At 22.4% G+C, this 16,640-nt stretch overlaps 1 protein-coding gene across 2 annotated transcripts in view; it reads right to left on the bottom strand.

Annotated features, from left to right (window-relative positions):
* The window catches only part of LOC132918088 (carboxypeptidase D), a 27,305-nt gene extending 10,665 nt beyond the window's left edge, over nt 1-16,640 (bottom strand). The window contains exons 1-6 of one of the 2 annotated variants that reach the window (XM_060979177.1): nt 15,853-16,640; nt 15,546-15,769; nt 9,910-10,070; nt 8,370-8,531; nt 8,140-8,287; nt 6,637-6,734 (exon numbers count right to left, since the gene is read on the bottom strand). In XM_060979177.1, the coding sequence (XP_060835160.1) occupies nt 6,637-6,734; nt 8,140-8,287; nt 8,370-8,531; nt 9,910-10,070; nt 15,546-15,769; nt 15,853-16,302 (1,243 nt within the window). In that variant the 5' untranslated portion in view covers nt 16,303-16,640. Of the gene's footprint in view, nt 1-6,636; nt 6,735-8,139; nt 8,288-8,369; nt 8,532-9,909; nt 10,071-11,440; nt 11,467-15,545; nt 15,770-15,852 lie in introns of those variants that run through there. The other variant, XM_060979185.1, reaches the window with a different exon arrangement.

Genomic DNA, 16,640 nt, shown 5'->3' with positions numbered 1-16,640 from the left:
GGTTTGATAAACAGGTGGTATCAATGTATATTAGATTACCTACTAATTATCTAGTAGATTATAGGTACCTACACAAAGCATATAACTTCGGGCTAGTGTTATTTTTTGCGATCACTAATATTATAATCTATCGAAAAAAAAATTATAAATAAGGTTATTTGCTGATAAGACAGGTATATAGTACAAGCAAATTTCTATTTCGCATAAAAGTATAAGACTTGTATTACGTATCGTCGTGTGATCGTCCAACACACCTCGTTGTATTGCGGCCAAATCGCCAAATATTTCACTTCGTCCAAGTTAACAGTTATTTTAAAGCAGTTACGTGCGGCTTAACAATATGTATATATACAAGTGTGGAAACGACCAAATTACCTTAAAGAAAAAAAAAACAACTATTTGCTACAACAATAATTACTCGTTTATTAATCATATATATGTATATAATATATATATAAATCTTACAACCGTTACGAGTAGTTATATATTATATAACACGCAATAAGTAAAATAATAACATTTTCTTTAAAAATTTTGAATTTCATTAAAAAGTATATAATAATAATACATTTAATAATAATAATAATAATAATAATAAATGTCTACATCACATAATATATATTATATAATACACATATACACGTATGTATATGTGACAATTTTATAATTATATTATTACTACAAATTATCTGAAGACTTAAAAGTTATTTAATAGATAATTTATAATATAATATAATCAATAGAGATTTATAACAAATAAAATGTTGATGATTAACATATAATATACGTAAGTAGATCGTAGATACCAGTAAGATGTTATATACATTTATAAATTGTTAAAGTTGGCCTAAGCCCCTCCACCACTTTTTTCAGGTCTTACTTAAAAATAAATGTGCAGTGTACTGATTGCCATTAAAAGATAAACTTAATTTTAATTTATTGTTGTTAATAAGTTTACAAATAGCTAAAATCTGTTAAACATACTACATAAAAATTATAATATCTCATTTACATATGACATAGGTACTGTAAGGTTAAAAACAACTAAATAAACTCATGCATTTATATGGTTTGGTCAAATGTATATTTGTATTTTACTTAGTGTGAGGTAGGTTAAGTAGGTGTCAATAATTACAAAATAAAAATTTAAAAAAAGTAGGTATGTTTAAGCGGTAGTTTAAATTAATTTTCTTGTTTGAAGTGAATAGAATGTTTGTAGGTAATTACTAACTAGCTAGACTATCAAGATTTACAAAATGCCTATAAAAATGAGATGGATAATCAACACTTATAAAATCAATTTGGACAAAGGTAGCTTTCTTTTGATATTTTGTTAAAGTAATAGGTTTATTATTATTGACCAGTATGTTATATTTAAAATAAAAATCCGACTAAGATTACTAAAGAAAACATTTGTAAGTACACCATAAAAATTGAAGAATAAGGAAATTAAGCAATAGAATAAAAAGAAACCTACTAATTATTGATAGAGCTTAGTTGACTTTTTATAGTTTTAGTATTTATGGAAACAAAAAATTATATGTAGTATTAAACCTTATGATTTTTTCCTTTAGGGATTTAATACATTTTATAATAAGTGAAACATACATTTAATTTAATTAATTATCATATTTTCTAAAATAAATTTATTTATACTTATATTTAATGAGTAAATTTTGTTGTAAATTATACCAATTTTATTATTTCCCAAATATTATATTGAAAAATTGAATATTAATGTTGAGGATTTTACTAAATTTTAGCTACCAGAATATGTATAACAGTTATAATTAATATTCAATAAACATAATATATATACTTGTTCATAGATAACACTTTATCTCATTTCCTGTTAGTTGTAAAATCCTTAATCTCCCTTTAATATTGATTATTTATATATTTATTATTAAAATGATAAGTTAGAAATTGTAATTGAGTAAACAATAACAAATTAAGTCAAACTCCAAATTGTGATAAAAAATATACAAATATTTTTAAACTCCTAAAAGAGGCAAACTTCCATTCGGCCAAAATGCTCTCAGTTTATCAACTGAACCATTAAATTTATTTCTATCACATAAGCCAACTCCGTTTACTCCATGTGGCCATAAACCCTTATTTCCATCTGTGTATTGCCATAAGACCCATTGATCCCAACCAGGCGGCAATTTAAGTGATGTGTTATAAAGAGCTATCCATAGTGGATTTTTTAATAAAAATGGGGTAGAGTAGCTTTTTAAGGTGTTATAACTAGCATATATCACAACAAAATTTCTAGTTATATTTTGAACAGTTTTTATAAAATCTTCAACTTGATTTTGTGTCATTATTTTATTTTTATAAGGCTCAATATTGAGAACGAGTAAAGTTGTCGATGTATTTTCAACTTGATTTAAAAAGTGATTAGCCTGGGTGACACCATTTCTTTTAGTACCAAAATGATATGCTCCCCAAAGTAGTCCTTCTTTTTCAGCTGCAATTCGTCTGGTTTTATAGCGAGAGTCGATATATCTAATTCCCTGGGTTGCCTTATGAATCACAGCAACAGTCCCATTACTTTTAGCCAATCCAAAATCAACATTAATATTCCAGTGAGATAAATCAATTACCACGTTTGATGTATGATCTATGAGCTCTAAAGAAGTATTGTATAAATAATTAACAAACTAATGAAAATTTAAAATGTGTTAAATTGCATACTGAGAAGACAAGGACACACTTAAATATTTACAACCAAAAATTAAATAAAATTGCATCAAAATATTTTAAGTCACTTTTTTTCTATTGTATGCACTATAAATTAAAGTACTTCAACATCTGTACATGTTTTAAAAACATTAATTAATTTTTGTTAGATATTTTAATATTAGTAAATATAAATAAACCGAACATTTATAAAATACAATTTTAAACAACATATTTTATTTATAAAAAATGGATAACATGCATAAAATTACTTAAGAATAAAATAATAGTTTGGTTATGGAAAAAATTATTTCTTTTATGAATTCTCAAAATCATATACTTTTTAAGAGAACTCTTAAAAAGTTAAGAAAATTAAATTTATGTATTGAATTGATTTAATTTAGAATAAAATTGAATGTTTTCAGAATAACAAATTTTGAATGAAATTAATAATGAAATGTATAAAAAAATTTTTTTATTGTAAATAGTTGGCTTGTGTAGTTTTTTGACAATACAAAAATAAATAGATTTTATATTATTTAGATATCCGTTATTAAAATATTAAATGAATAAAAAATATGAAAAATTAATTTTAATTCAAAAATGTATGTAATAGAATCGTTTTTATTATTGTTATCAAAATATTTATCAGTCTTTAGTTTAAATCAATAGGTACAGTAAATTTACATAACAATCTTTCTTTTCATAGAAATAGCATATTTATTTTTAGCATTGTTTGTTTAAAGTTAATATAACAACAAAATATTGATGAAAATAATTTACAAAGTATAATATATATAAAATCCCAATAGTTTATAAAGTTTTTAAAAGAAATTACCTACTAAAATGAGTATACATTTAATTATAATTTGATGTATAAGTCATGATCTGTTCCTGTTATCAATTCAATTTGACAACCTTATCTCTATTTATATAATATTTATGGCTATATTTAAACATAATTAGAATTTAAAATTTAGAATTATAATGAATAAAACTGCATTTTTTTAAATACATTTTTAATTTGTTGTTAAGTTGGGTACTTGTTTGTTATCGCTCCGCCAGTATGCCGCATAAAATTTATCGCCCCGCCAATTAAATAAAATAAACAAAATAATGAATAAATATAAAATATGTATGTATTATTAATAATAAAAAATTTAAAAATAAATGAATAAATATATGTTTATAAATTTAAAAAAATATGTATAAATGCATTAGTAAATAAATAATATAATTATAATTATAGTGGAGGCCAGAACTCGGATATCTTTTAAAATGGTTTTAAATGCGTCTTGTTTTCCGAGACGTGTTCTCCACATAAATTCTGCTAAATATGATTCCAAAAAATTTCTGTTTGTTCCACGACGCTTTCTATTTCCCCATTTAGCAGAACCCCACAACCTCTCGATATTTTGTGTAAAAAAAATTAAAAATTAATTTTTCGTATTGGTTTCAAACGATGTCAAAGTTTAATAAAATAACGAAGCCAGCAGCGTACTAATATGGTTTAATATACAATATACAATAGTTTTTCCATTTCCCAAAATAGATCATCCATCACGAGCTAAATACGATAATTGTAGGTATAATAACGGCACACTATATGGCGGGGCGATAAATTTTATGCGGCATACTGGCGGAGCGATAACAAACAAGTACCTTAAGTTGTAACAAAAATACTGTAGGGACTTACAACACCTCTAGCAGCTTCCTCCCTAATTATACTACTGATTATAACCTTTAAAATGAAGTCTTAAAACATAATGTTATTAAATTTATTTATTTTTATTTGTGATTTAACAGTCTTTTCTAGAAATGAAATAATAAGTACATACAATCCCTGATGACTCCTTAGTAACTAAGTCAAATTTATCTAGTTGTAGTATAATTTGTTCTAAAGGTCAGTATAAACAATAGAGTTAATTGTATATTTGTAAAAAAAAATTACCTTAAAAAGTGGATAAAAAGGACCATTGGTATAATATTAAAAATTAATGAAATACATAAATAGTAAAAAAAAAAAAATAATAAAATATAAAAATAATAAAAAAAAAATAGTTTTAATAATGCAATGGTTATAATTATTGTGAGCAAATTTACTAAAATAATTATCATTAGAATATCCCTGAAGATATCTTAAATATTATTATCAAATACAATTTTCAATACTATGACATTAACTACATGTGGAAAACACTTAACAACCTTATGTTAAAATTAAATTTTAAATTTAGATGGGTTTTAATTTTGTTGTTCAAAGTGTGTAAACCCCTATAAAACAATTTATATATCAAGCAATATGTAATTTATATAAATTTATCATATCAATATGAAAATTAAATATTTATTATTTTTGTTCTCTTGTTTTAAATGTGCATTATTATGATAATCATTTGAAAAGTTTAATAATAATAAGATAATTAAAAGTGATTTCCACAGCATATAAAAATACACACATACAAAATATATAATTAAGTATAAATGTTAATATAATTAATATATCTAAATTAAATAATACTCATTGTAGTAGTGTTATATTATTTATACACAGTACTTACTCCATAACTCAAGCTTAAGGAAAGTTATTATTTAATAGGAAGTTAATTTGTTTTAGACAAGTTAAGCCTATTGGACTAAAAGTCAACTAAGTAAAAACAAGACATTATCTAAAGAAGATGTTTTAAAAATGGATTGAAATTACTTACAGCAATTACCAAATTTTGAATAAATAAAAATTAATATAAACAGCTATAACAATATGCATCATAAAATTAAATTAAGGATTTTGGCCAGCAGAGTTATTGCAAAATTTTACAAGTCAAAACTTATAACCAGGAAAGAATTTTAATTTTCAAGTTTTCTATACTAAATCAAAGCAACTAGGCAAGAAACTTGGTCAGTAACTAAAAAAATACAAATACACTGATAAAAGATGAATAAATACTATGCTGAATACTTGATCGTGTTGCATAAATATGAAGATTATAGGAGAATAATAAATGAAAAAATGAAATATAATTCAAAAAATTATTTATCTAAGAAATAAGATTATTGAAAAGGCTGTAGACGGTAAAACATAATACAACAATTGATAGTTGGAAATAAAAATAAATATCTAGAGGTCATCCAATGTAAAGATAGTTAAAAAGGATGGAAATGGATCATATTGGTATACAGAGAAACGAAATTGGAAAATAGCAAAGATAAAAATAAGTGATGGAATGTGATGGTATACATGAGCTCTAAAAGACTACAAACTCTAATAGAAGATATTAATTTTATTTAACACTATATAAATTGTAAAAGAATTAATTTATTTTTGACTAGTTAAAATTTGAGTTATAGAGATTCTACTGTATTATACCTATATCACAAAATTAATTAATTTGTTCTTAAACTATTTTGGACTAAAATCATTGTGACTAAGTTCATTGGTAATATTATGTTAAGAATGTTATTAAGTCACAATTTATTAATGACACATGCAATACCAATATCAGCATGCAGAAGACCATTGATATTTTGTATCTGTCAGCTAGAAAATATACACAATATAAGCTTATGTAAAGTGTTCATTTGAATCAGAGGCGAATTAGATAAACATGTTGCCTAAGAATTTACCATTTGGATAATGCTCGTTCTGATAAAATTAAGTAATAATTTGTATTAAAACCAGAACATCATAATAAATCCACTAGTAAAAATTTTCCTAATTTTTCATTCGCCGCTGATTTTCATAATTATTTTTGTTAACATAGTCTACTATTTAATTATTATAACAGATATACACCACCACCTATTAGTAATCCCATGCAAACTTTATAAACATATAAATCACCAGTTTATATATATGAAAAAATTTAAATTATAAAAAGGGAAAATTGAAAGAAATAGTTTGTTGAATAGAACTTATTTATGAAGGAAAATATATATTATCCATTAAATTACCTGACGATTGTTTTAATGTATGGAGTGTAAAGTTGACAGTTGTAGAACGTAGAGTATCGTTCTTCACTATAATATTTCGATATACTGATGCATTATAACTAATACAAAATAAAAAAAATATCTTAGGTAAAAATAAACTCACATAACATAAATATTTATGTCACAATAGATAATATTATATTATAACTTATGAAAACAATATTTTATTAAGAATTAGTCTAAGAATAATAACACATCTGCATCTATAATATTATTTGATTTATAAAAGTGTATTATAGAAAATATATATATCAGATTAGTCATACAATTTGCTAAAAGATTCTGTTATTGTATTAGATACTATACAATGTTAAAAATATTATTTGGCTAAAATCATAAATCATAAATAATAAAATAAAGCTAATTGAATTTGTTAAAAGAACGTAAAAAAAAAGGAGGGGGCAAGTGAGTACCGCTCTACTGTATACAGTAGGTCTCTTTAATGGATGCGTTAAATTTAAATTCAATGGTATATCATTAGTCATTACATACATACAAAAAACAATTCTGAGCGGAGACAGTCAATCAATCTATATTACTAAGTATTTTATATGATATTTTTATTAAAATTATTTATTTTACTATTGGTATTATGGTAGTTAGATTTAATTTTTGTGAAAAATATTGCATTTATTAATTTATTATATTATAAATATTTAATTATTATAATAGTTTATTATACATATTTATTCCATACTACATTATCGTTATTAACTTTTGAGTTAATACCACTTTACCTTGTAACAATTGTGAATAAGTTTATAGAATAAATAAGTAATATCTAGCTTATAATATGTAATATTTTCCATATGTCATTGCATATTGTAAAATTCATAATATATGTAAAAGTTTTTAAGTCACCACAAATTATGTTTTTAAATTATAACAAAATAACTAACATTTTAATTTATCATTATTTCTTCAAAATATATAATTTTGTAAATTTGAATTTCAATTGTATAATGTAATAAAAATAATTAATGTTTAAAAAAGCTACTATACATTTGGTGAAGAGATTTGTGAAGAGATTATACATATATTAAGTTTATTTGTATTTTGTTTTTAGTTATACTAAAAATAAACTATCTATTTTATCAAAAACTGGTTTTGTGTAAAAATTACAGTTTTTCTTAGTTTATTCCCAATAATAATGAAAATAATATAAGAAACCACCTTCAAGAAGAAATTCGAAGCATTTTTTCAACTATTAATCAAACAAATTATATATATCATTATAAAATCAATAAATCCATTGCTCCGCTCAGAATCTAAAATACAATGTTAAAAAAGTATTATTCAAATTAAAGTTTAATTACAAAATGTAAGTTTTTGCTTATTATATATCAATAAATCAAATATGTAAATTAATTTATTATAGAATACTATAATATGTAAATTATTATAGTATAACTTTTAACAACAATAAAATAATTCATAATGATAATATTAAATAATTTATCTTACCCAGGAGCATTGGCTGAAATAGTATATGTACCAGGGAGTAATAATCTCCAATATTCTCCTCTATTTGTAGTTTTTACAGTATGATTTATGCCTAAAATATGTATATTAGCCCCTGGAATTGGATTATTATTTTCATCTTGGACCAACCCTGTAAAAGCATATACAAATTATAGAAAGTTATGATTTATAATATATGGTATATTACCAATATAAATTTACTATAATTTTACCTTTAATTCCCATATGAACACTCTCCATATAAGTCAACAAAGATTCACGGTTATATTCCCATTCTTTAGTCAACACCGATGAAGATGGGAATTTACAGCAGGTAAGTTCGATTGTAATTTCAAAACAGTTAGAATAAATGTAGTTAAAATCTTGCATTCCACCTAAATATTGATTTATGATAATTAATAATAAACAGATACAATTTATTGTCCGAGTTAAGCTCTAAGAATCTAAAACTTAAATATGATAACAGAATATTTTAAATAAATAATTTTAAAACATATTTTATCAGTAGAATAGGTTTCTAAATACTCATTTTGAAACAAACATTTTTTTATGCTTATTACTTTTACTGTTCCCTCAATCATATGCTGAATTAAAAGTTGTTTAAATTTAAATAGAAATTATAATAAATATTTTTTCAACACTGGGCATTAACAAATTAAAAGTTAAAATTAAATTAATTAACTCGTCATTTTTTTTAAAATTAATTTTTAGCTATAAAAGTTACTTTTTTTTTTAAAGATTAATGTGTTAACTTTAAATTTATTTCATTCAAAAGTATCTAAATTAGGTTAATTTTCGTCCAAAGAATAAAACAAGAATAATTCAAAATTTTATAATTTATTATAGAAAAATAGATTTTTTGAAAGCTAGTTGGTACTTTGATTATCATTTAAAATTTCCTCAGTAATATTATTGAGTGTAAAGAAAAACTATTTAATAAACAATATTATGTGTCTGGAGTTTTTTATTTTTGCAAATTAGAAAATTTTAACTTTAAACTAAGTTCAGTAAAATTTTTAACTAGTTAACAAAAAAATATGAATATTAACTTTATTATTTTAAAATAACTTAACTTAAAAAGTTAAAAAATCGTTAACTTGCCCAGCTTTATATTTTTTATATTTTGATAGACAAAGAAATCTATTATTCAACCCCGGATTAAAATAGTTTTTTTATTATGTTATTAAAAACATTATTGAATACAATTATTTTGACTTTTAAACCCTAGTATTTAAACAATTCTAATATTTCATATTAACATTTTAAATGATAGATATTCTAATTATCGTAATGATACACTAAATAAAAATCCATTAGGCTCTGACAGTCTAACACATTTTTAAACATTTAATAGTCTCTTTAAACGCTAAATAACTCATGGTTGATTTGTTTCATTCAATTTTAATGAGCTATTAATTGTTTCAAGTGTTAGTGCTACCAGACTAAATACTTTTCAATTGATTGCTTAGAACCAATCGACTAATATAAAATAAATTATTGCAATTTTATTTATTATTCAAATCAAAGCATGCTTAATTTTAATTTTGTTATTAGATGTATAACTGCTATACATTATATTTTAATTTAATTAAAACTGAAATAAAACTGTAGCACGCTCATTTAATTTTAGCCCTAAGGATTGATTTCTCTAATTCTTATGTCCAAAACACAAACAATCCACAATAAATGTTAAAATAAGTAAACAAGATTTAGAAATAAATAAAATATACTTAGAATTAAATATTTACTAACCTTCAAGTTCATACCATTCAGCACCATTAGTAATACCATTTTTAAAATGTTCTTCTTGACAAGCTGATCCATTAGCCATTTTAGGATTTTTTGAGGCATATTTTATTGATAAATATCTAAACAAAGCATCATCTGGTGTTTTGCCTCCCTGAGAAATGTTTCTAATATAAAACGTTTAAAAAAATTAATAAACAATATTATCAAGTTACAAGGTTATTATATTATTATAATACTTAAGATTATGGTTAGTACTAATAACAAATAAAAATGATGTACATATATAATTGAAACACACTACTTTTAATATAATACTGAAATAGAATACCTTAAAATATGTTAATCATATAATTATATAAATATTATTATTCAGTTAGTGTGATAAAATCTAATAGCAAAAAAATATTTTATATGCTAAAATCAATTAAAAATAAAATCATTTTTCTTAAGATATTTATTTATTGTTGATCCAAAACCAAATAAAATATTGTATTCTCATGTTACTGAATATTATTTAAAAATATTTTAATAGCATGGTTACAAAAATGTTAATCACTATTTCACGCATTAGCATGATTTATTATAAATTATATCTATATTTTGAAAAGTTAAAATACTGAATTATATACATTACTTAACAAACTAAAATACAAAAATTTTATTATGAATAATATGAATTGTTTGTATAATTGGCTGCACTTTTAAATTTTACATAACTATATTTTAAACACATTATTGATATTTTGGTCATCATTTGTTGTTTTATAGAATTATATTTTTAGTGTATTGGACATTTGGTGTTAAAAATACGAAAAGATAAAATAAGAAAATATTAATAACTATTTTATAGTACATTATAACAAGAATACAACATTTAAAGAATTTTTTGGAAAGAAGATTGTTATTTGAAATTATATTTGTTTAAGAGTTGCCTAATTATTGTTGTATATTATAAAACTATATTCTAATAGGTAACTATTTTAATAAATAGAGGTTTAATAATAACTATTAACCACAAAACAATTATTTGAATGCAAAAATAATATTAATTAAATTTATTTGGTTTTGTACTGGTAAAAAAATAATATAGTATGAGAATGATTTTAAATGTATGAATAAATGTATGATATAAAAAAAAACCAATTAATTCAAATTATAATAATATTTTTTTTTAATTGTAGTCAGATGACTGTTAAGATCATCAATTTTCAAATAAAATAATGCTCTTATTTCAATTTCTTATTTACTCAAATTTAAACTTTAGTTAACAAATTATATTCATACATTTCAATTGAAGGTACTTTTATTTTTGTGAGTTACAGTTAGTCAACACAACAATGCACATTAAAACATACAGATTTACAATATTTTAGAGTGAATGATAGTTATTTTTATTGCTACATATAAATCATTAATATTTAAAATCAAAACATTCCAAAATAGCATTCCAAATAGTATTTATAGCAAAAAAATAAATACAATAGTTTTGTAAAAACCTTCAAATAAATTTATGTTTATTCCCATTGGTACTTACAAAAAAATACACCAATCTCCTGAATGCTATAGATAAAAATATAAAACAAAAATTATTTTTTTAAGCTATGTAAGGTATAATAATAAAAGATAGGTTTTATTCACATTATTTTTGAATAATAATCGTATATGTTATGTGTCATTATTTCAAGTACCAAAACATAGTCAGACAAAATAGCAGTTTAATAACTATGGCCTATATTAATGATATTAAATTGAATTGACTAATTAAGCTAGTTTAAATAAACCACTTTATAATCATTAAGTTTCATATTACTAGTTCTAGGGGTTTATTATTATGAGTACAATATACATATATAATATATATATATATTTTTAATCATATTCTTAAAAATAATTTGTGATGAACACATCTTTTGTTATTTTCACCAATAATTTTAAATTAAATTAATATATTCTCATATTATATGTATTCATCTCTAAATACTAAATGGTGAAATTTGTATTAAAGACATTGATGTATTTAATTTAAAAATAATACACTTGATATTATGCCTTGCAATGCACTTCATCACATTAAAGAAACTATAAGAACAATATTATTTTAATAAGAAAATGTCAGCTACCATGCAATTGCATTAAAAAATTAAAACAATTAAACCAACCCGTGGCGGATTCAATAGGGACCCGAGGGGCGTGGCTCCTCTTGACAGTTATATTATATAATATGTAAGACCTAAAATCAAATCCTAAATACTGTGTTTACAAAATGATATGATATGAAAATTCTCCCCGTCCCCAAAAAAACCTAGATCCGACACTGAAACCAACTAATAATTACCAGATAAGGGATATATTCAAGTGTATTGAAATATTACTGTGAACACTTTTATAAGGTATTTTAAAAGGGATTTTGTCAATACTACAAAGTTGATCCTAGATATTTAGCAATTTGATTCAAAAATCTAACGAACTATAAAACAAAAATTTAAAAAAAACATTCATTTTTCTAGTAACCATGGATTTTGAGAGAATACAAAAAAGCAACTAAAAACACAAATAATTAATTTAGATAAAAATGAAGATATCATAATAAGAGTTTGTAATAATATGTTATAAAACATTGCAATCATGACAAAGAATAAAGTAGCTTAATGCAATTAAAAAAAAAGATTAAAGTATTAATTAAATATTACCTATAATAACATAATAGTATATTATATTGTATTTTTTTGATGACTATGAAATATTTACAAATAATCATTAGTTTATATATTACTTACATATTATACAATTGTAGTTATATATTTAGTTTTTTTAAATATAAATGTAAAATTCGAGTCTTAGAAATAATTAAAATTCAATTTATATCCAATTTATAAAAGTTAGTAATATTGGTTTTTTATTATGATTTTGAAATTACAAATGTTATCGTTAAAAATACCATAATAATTAAAATTTAGTAATTTACCACTTTTGTCCAAGTCAATTAATGACAAAAATAAATTATCTGTTGCAACAATTATTTTCATATTTATTTTTTTTAATTATTTTTTTATAAAAAATGCACTATTAAATTACTTATTTTTACTATTTACCATTTTTTTTTTATTCTCTATTTTATGCTTATTATAAACCTTTTTTTTACAGATTGTATATTTTCTTAATAAATTTGTTTGAACAAATATTAATATTATTAATATTATCATTGCTTTTTGTCATAAAAAAGTCCTCAATATTGTCTAGACGACTTGTTCTTCTAATATCTATACCTTTCAAAATACAATTTAAATGTAGAATATAGCTTTTACTATTCCATACATTTTTAAGTACAGAAGCTTAACAATAATAATATTTAATAATACTTTATGATTAATCCACTTATATTAAATACTCATAAAAAATATGTAAGTAGTCAAGTCAGTTATCTAGGTTATCTTGTACTAAATAAAATAAACATTATAAATTAACACTGATTAGATATATTTTAAACATAATTATTATTACAACATTATTATTATTTGTTATCAAATAGCAATTAAAATGCATAATGAGCATTAATAATTATAAATAAAATGATTATACAATATATTTATAATTAGCCTGAAGTATCTAATTGTAAATACATTTTTAAAAAATCATTGCATTATTCTTATTGAGCTATATTAGAAAAATGTACTAAAATAAATAAACATAAGTTTCTGTTTAATTATAGGTAGGTACTTCATTAAAAATGAACTAAATCTAAAACAAGTATAATGTAATTATTTGTTTATTACAACCAAAAATGATAATTACTTTTCACAGATCATTAACTGGTTAATGTCTGTTAATTTTTATGTTTTTATATGTTGCTTTAGCTAGTTATGTAAGTATTTTAAACTTTTCTGAATGTGAGGTCAAAAATATTTTTTTTCTATAAATTTTATAAAATATAGGTAGGTATAAGAATTATTTAACTTTATTTATTTAACAATTAATTCCATGAAAAATTGATAGGCATATTTAAATTTTATACTTACAACAGAAATCTATATTTTGAATTTTATGAAATAACCATTTTTATTTAATCAATTTAAAATATATTCAAATAATTAAAAATTACAAAGTTAAATAAACGTGAGAAAAATAGTCATGTTAGTAAAAGATAAACAGTTGAAATGTGTCTAAATGGATAATGTGTCTTAAATGTGTCTTATGGATTTGCTTTTTATACAACAATTATTTATAATGTATGGTAAAATAAATAAATATGGAACCCCTATGTTCGAAAATATATTATAAAATTAAATTTATTAGAATATCAAAAGAGTCATTGATCAGCAAAATTGAGTTAAATAATCCGAATTATTCGGATAATACTCGAAATCCGAATATGCCCACCACTAATGCTAACAACCTTTTCTAGAAAAATATTTTAAATACTTAAACTAAATTTTATCATACAGAATGCTTTTCAAGAAAACATTTTTTTCAAGTACATTGTACATGCAGTTCTAAAAAATACTTTATAAATATGGATCAGAGAAATAACATTCCGAGAATATACATTTCAATAAACAATTTTTTCCAAATAAATAATAATTCCGAGAAAATATTATATTCTGAAAATATAGTAAGATAATCCCTCTCTTCTTTTAATACATTTTAAAATTAGTTTATTATATGAAAACTGGTATTCTCTTTTTACATGATTAATTTTCTAAATCCTCAAAGTAATAAAATAGTATTTTTGTTAACAAAAATAATATTTTCACTAATATTAAAAATTTAATCTGCTTTAAGTTACACAATTTTTAATTAGTTTCTTTTTAAAAAAAAAAAAATTAAAGAATTGATATTTAGTTTAAAAATAGAATTGATTATATAAATGATTTTTAAATGGAGCCCATTTAATAGATTTTTTCTAAATAACTGAAGAAAATATAGACTTATATAATATATTGATTTACAGTGATTTCTAATCACCATTATCTTCTTTACTTATGATAAAATGAAGCTTTTGGTTAAGAAATTACAAAGATACTTTAAATATAGTTTTGGCACCATTAAGTTAATTAATATGAATATTTATACAAAATAATATATGTATTGTACACATTCATAATAATTAAACATTTTTTTTCTAATATTATATGTTATCTTTCAACCTTCAGGTTATAATCTTTTATTAATAACATAATTGTAAAGCTAAAATAGTATAATATGCTAGAAGCTAATAAAATATAGAAATTAATAGTATAACTCACGCTGAAATAATAATACTAAATAGTTGTTATCATGCATCATTCAAATATAATTTATTTAAATATTAAACAGATATTGTTTAATAAACAAACATTATAATACTATCATTATTTTTGTATTTTTTTTTTTTTAAATAAAAAAGTATATACTTAGTTATTAATTTATAATGAGTATTGAGTATTAAAGTTAGATAAATAATTAACAAATCAAAAGGTAATTATAAAATAAAGATTAAAACTTTAAGATGATAAGCTACAAAATTTGTCTTAGGATAATTTTTATCCAAATTATCTAGTATTTTTCAACTTTTTTACATACTACCTCTATTATAATATGTATTGATAAATTATTTAATTTAATAAAGTCTGTAGATAGTTACTAATTAAATTTAAACATACCTATAATAATACTTGTCAAAAGGATAGCTGGCTACAACAGCACCACCATGAAAATTTGCTGACAACACAAATGGATTATTAAGAATCCAGTCTATAACTGCTCTAGTTTCTGGTTGTTGCATGTTAAAAGACTTTTTATCTATTTGCGGAAAATTTCTGTTCAGATCTACACCCTTTGCATTATTTCGACCTGCATAGCCTTTTTGAGAATTGCAATCACCTTCCTAAGATAGAAATATACAACCTAGTTATACTAACTTTATAAATGATTAGTTTAGCCACATGAATAAAAGTAATATTATCTTACCTGTGAAGCAGAATAACCATCTGGGTTAAGTGTAGGCATCAGGAATATATCAGTCGAATCCACAATTCTAGATATACGATGATCTGTACCATAAAGCGATGTCAAATATTGAGCTAAATACAATAACAGTTGCAAGCCAACAGTTTCATCTCCGTGCATGTTTGCTATGTACTTAAACATTGGCTTCAGGATTCTTCTATTTTGTCCAACATTAGAAGTTATTTCAATAGCTAAAATACTCTGGCCTAATGATGATACACCAATTTCATGTACTCTAGCTATTGTTGGATTTTGTTTTTCAATTTTATAGAGTAGATCAGCTATTTCAGTAGTATTGTAGTATCGTTCATCGAGAAATTCTTCATGCAAACCAACTTCACGAATAGACTTTGCACAGACAGTGATGAATATGCAAGTAATCACACTCAATTTTAATACAAATGAATACATTTTAATTTTAATATTAAAAACTAGAAACTAGATGAGATTCGTCAAATAAAAATAATATTAAAGCTGCACGAGATTCATTATAATGAGAGGTTTAAAGTTACTTATATCAAAATAATACGTAGTGTGTAATGTGTATGGCTCAACGATCAATTAGTTATTCGTTATTAAAATATTAGCCAGTAACTACACTGTAATACTATATAATAGCAACTCCTAACGAGTAACGACACTATATATAAGGACTAATGAGTAATATAGTGAGTAGGAGTATGGTAGGAGTAACGTTGGAGCGGAACATAATATAAAACCGCACCAACTACTATTACCGAGACGTTGTT

The sequence above is a fragment of the Rhopalosiphum padi genome, chromosome 1 (assembly GCF_020882245.1).
Source record: "Rhopalosiphum padi isolate XX-2018 chromosome 1, ASM2088224v1, whole genome shotgun sequence".
In the NCBI taxonomy this organism is placed as follows: domain Eukaryota; kingdom Metazoa; phylum Arthropoda; class Insecta; order Hemiptera; family Aphididae; genus Rhopalosiphum; species Rhopalosiphum padi.
The sequence above is the reverse complement of the archived record's forward strand: the minus strand, read 5'-3'. Positions and strand labels throughout refer to the sequence as shown.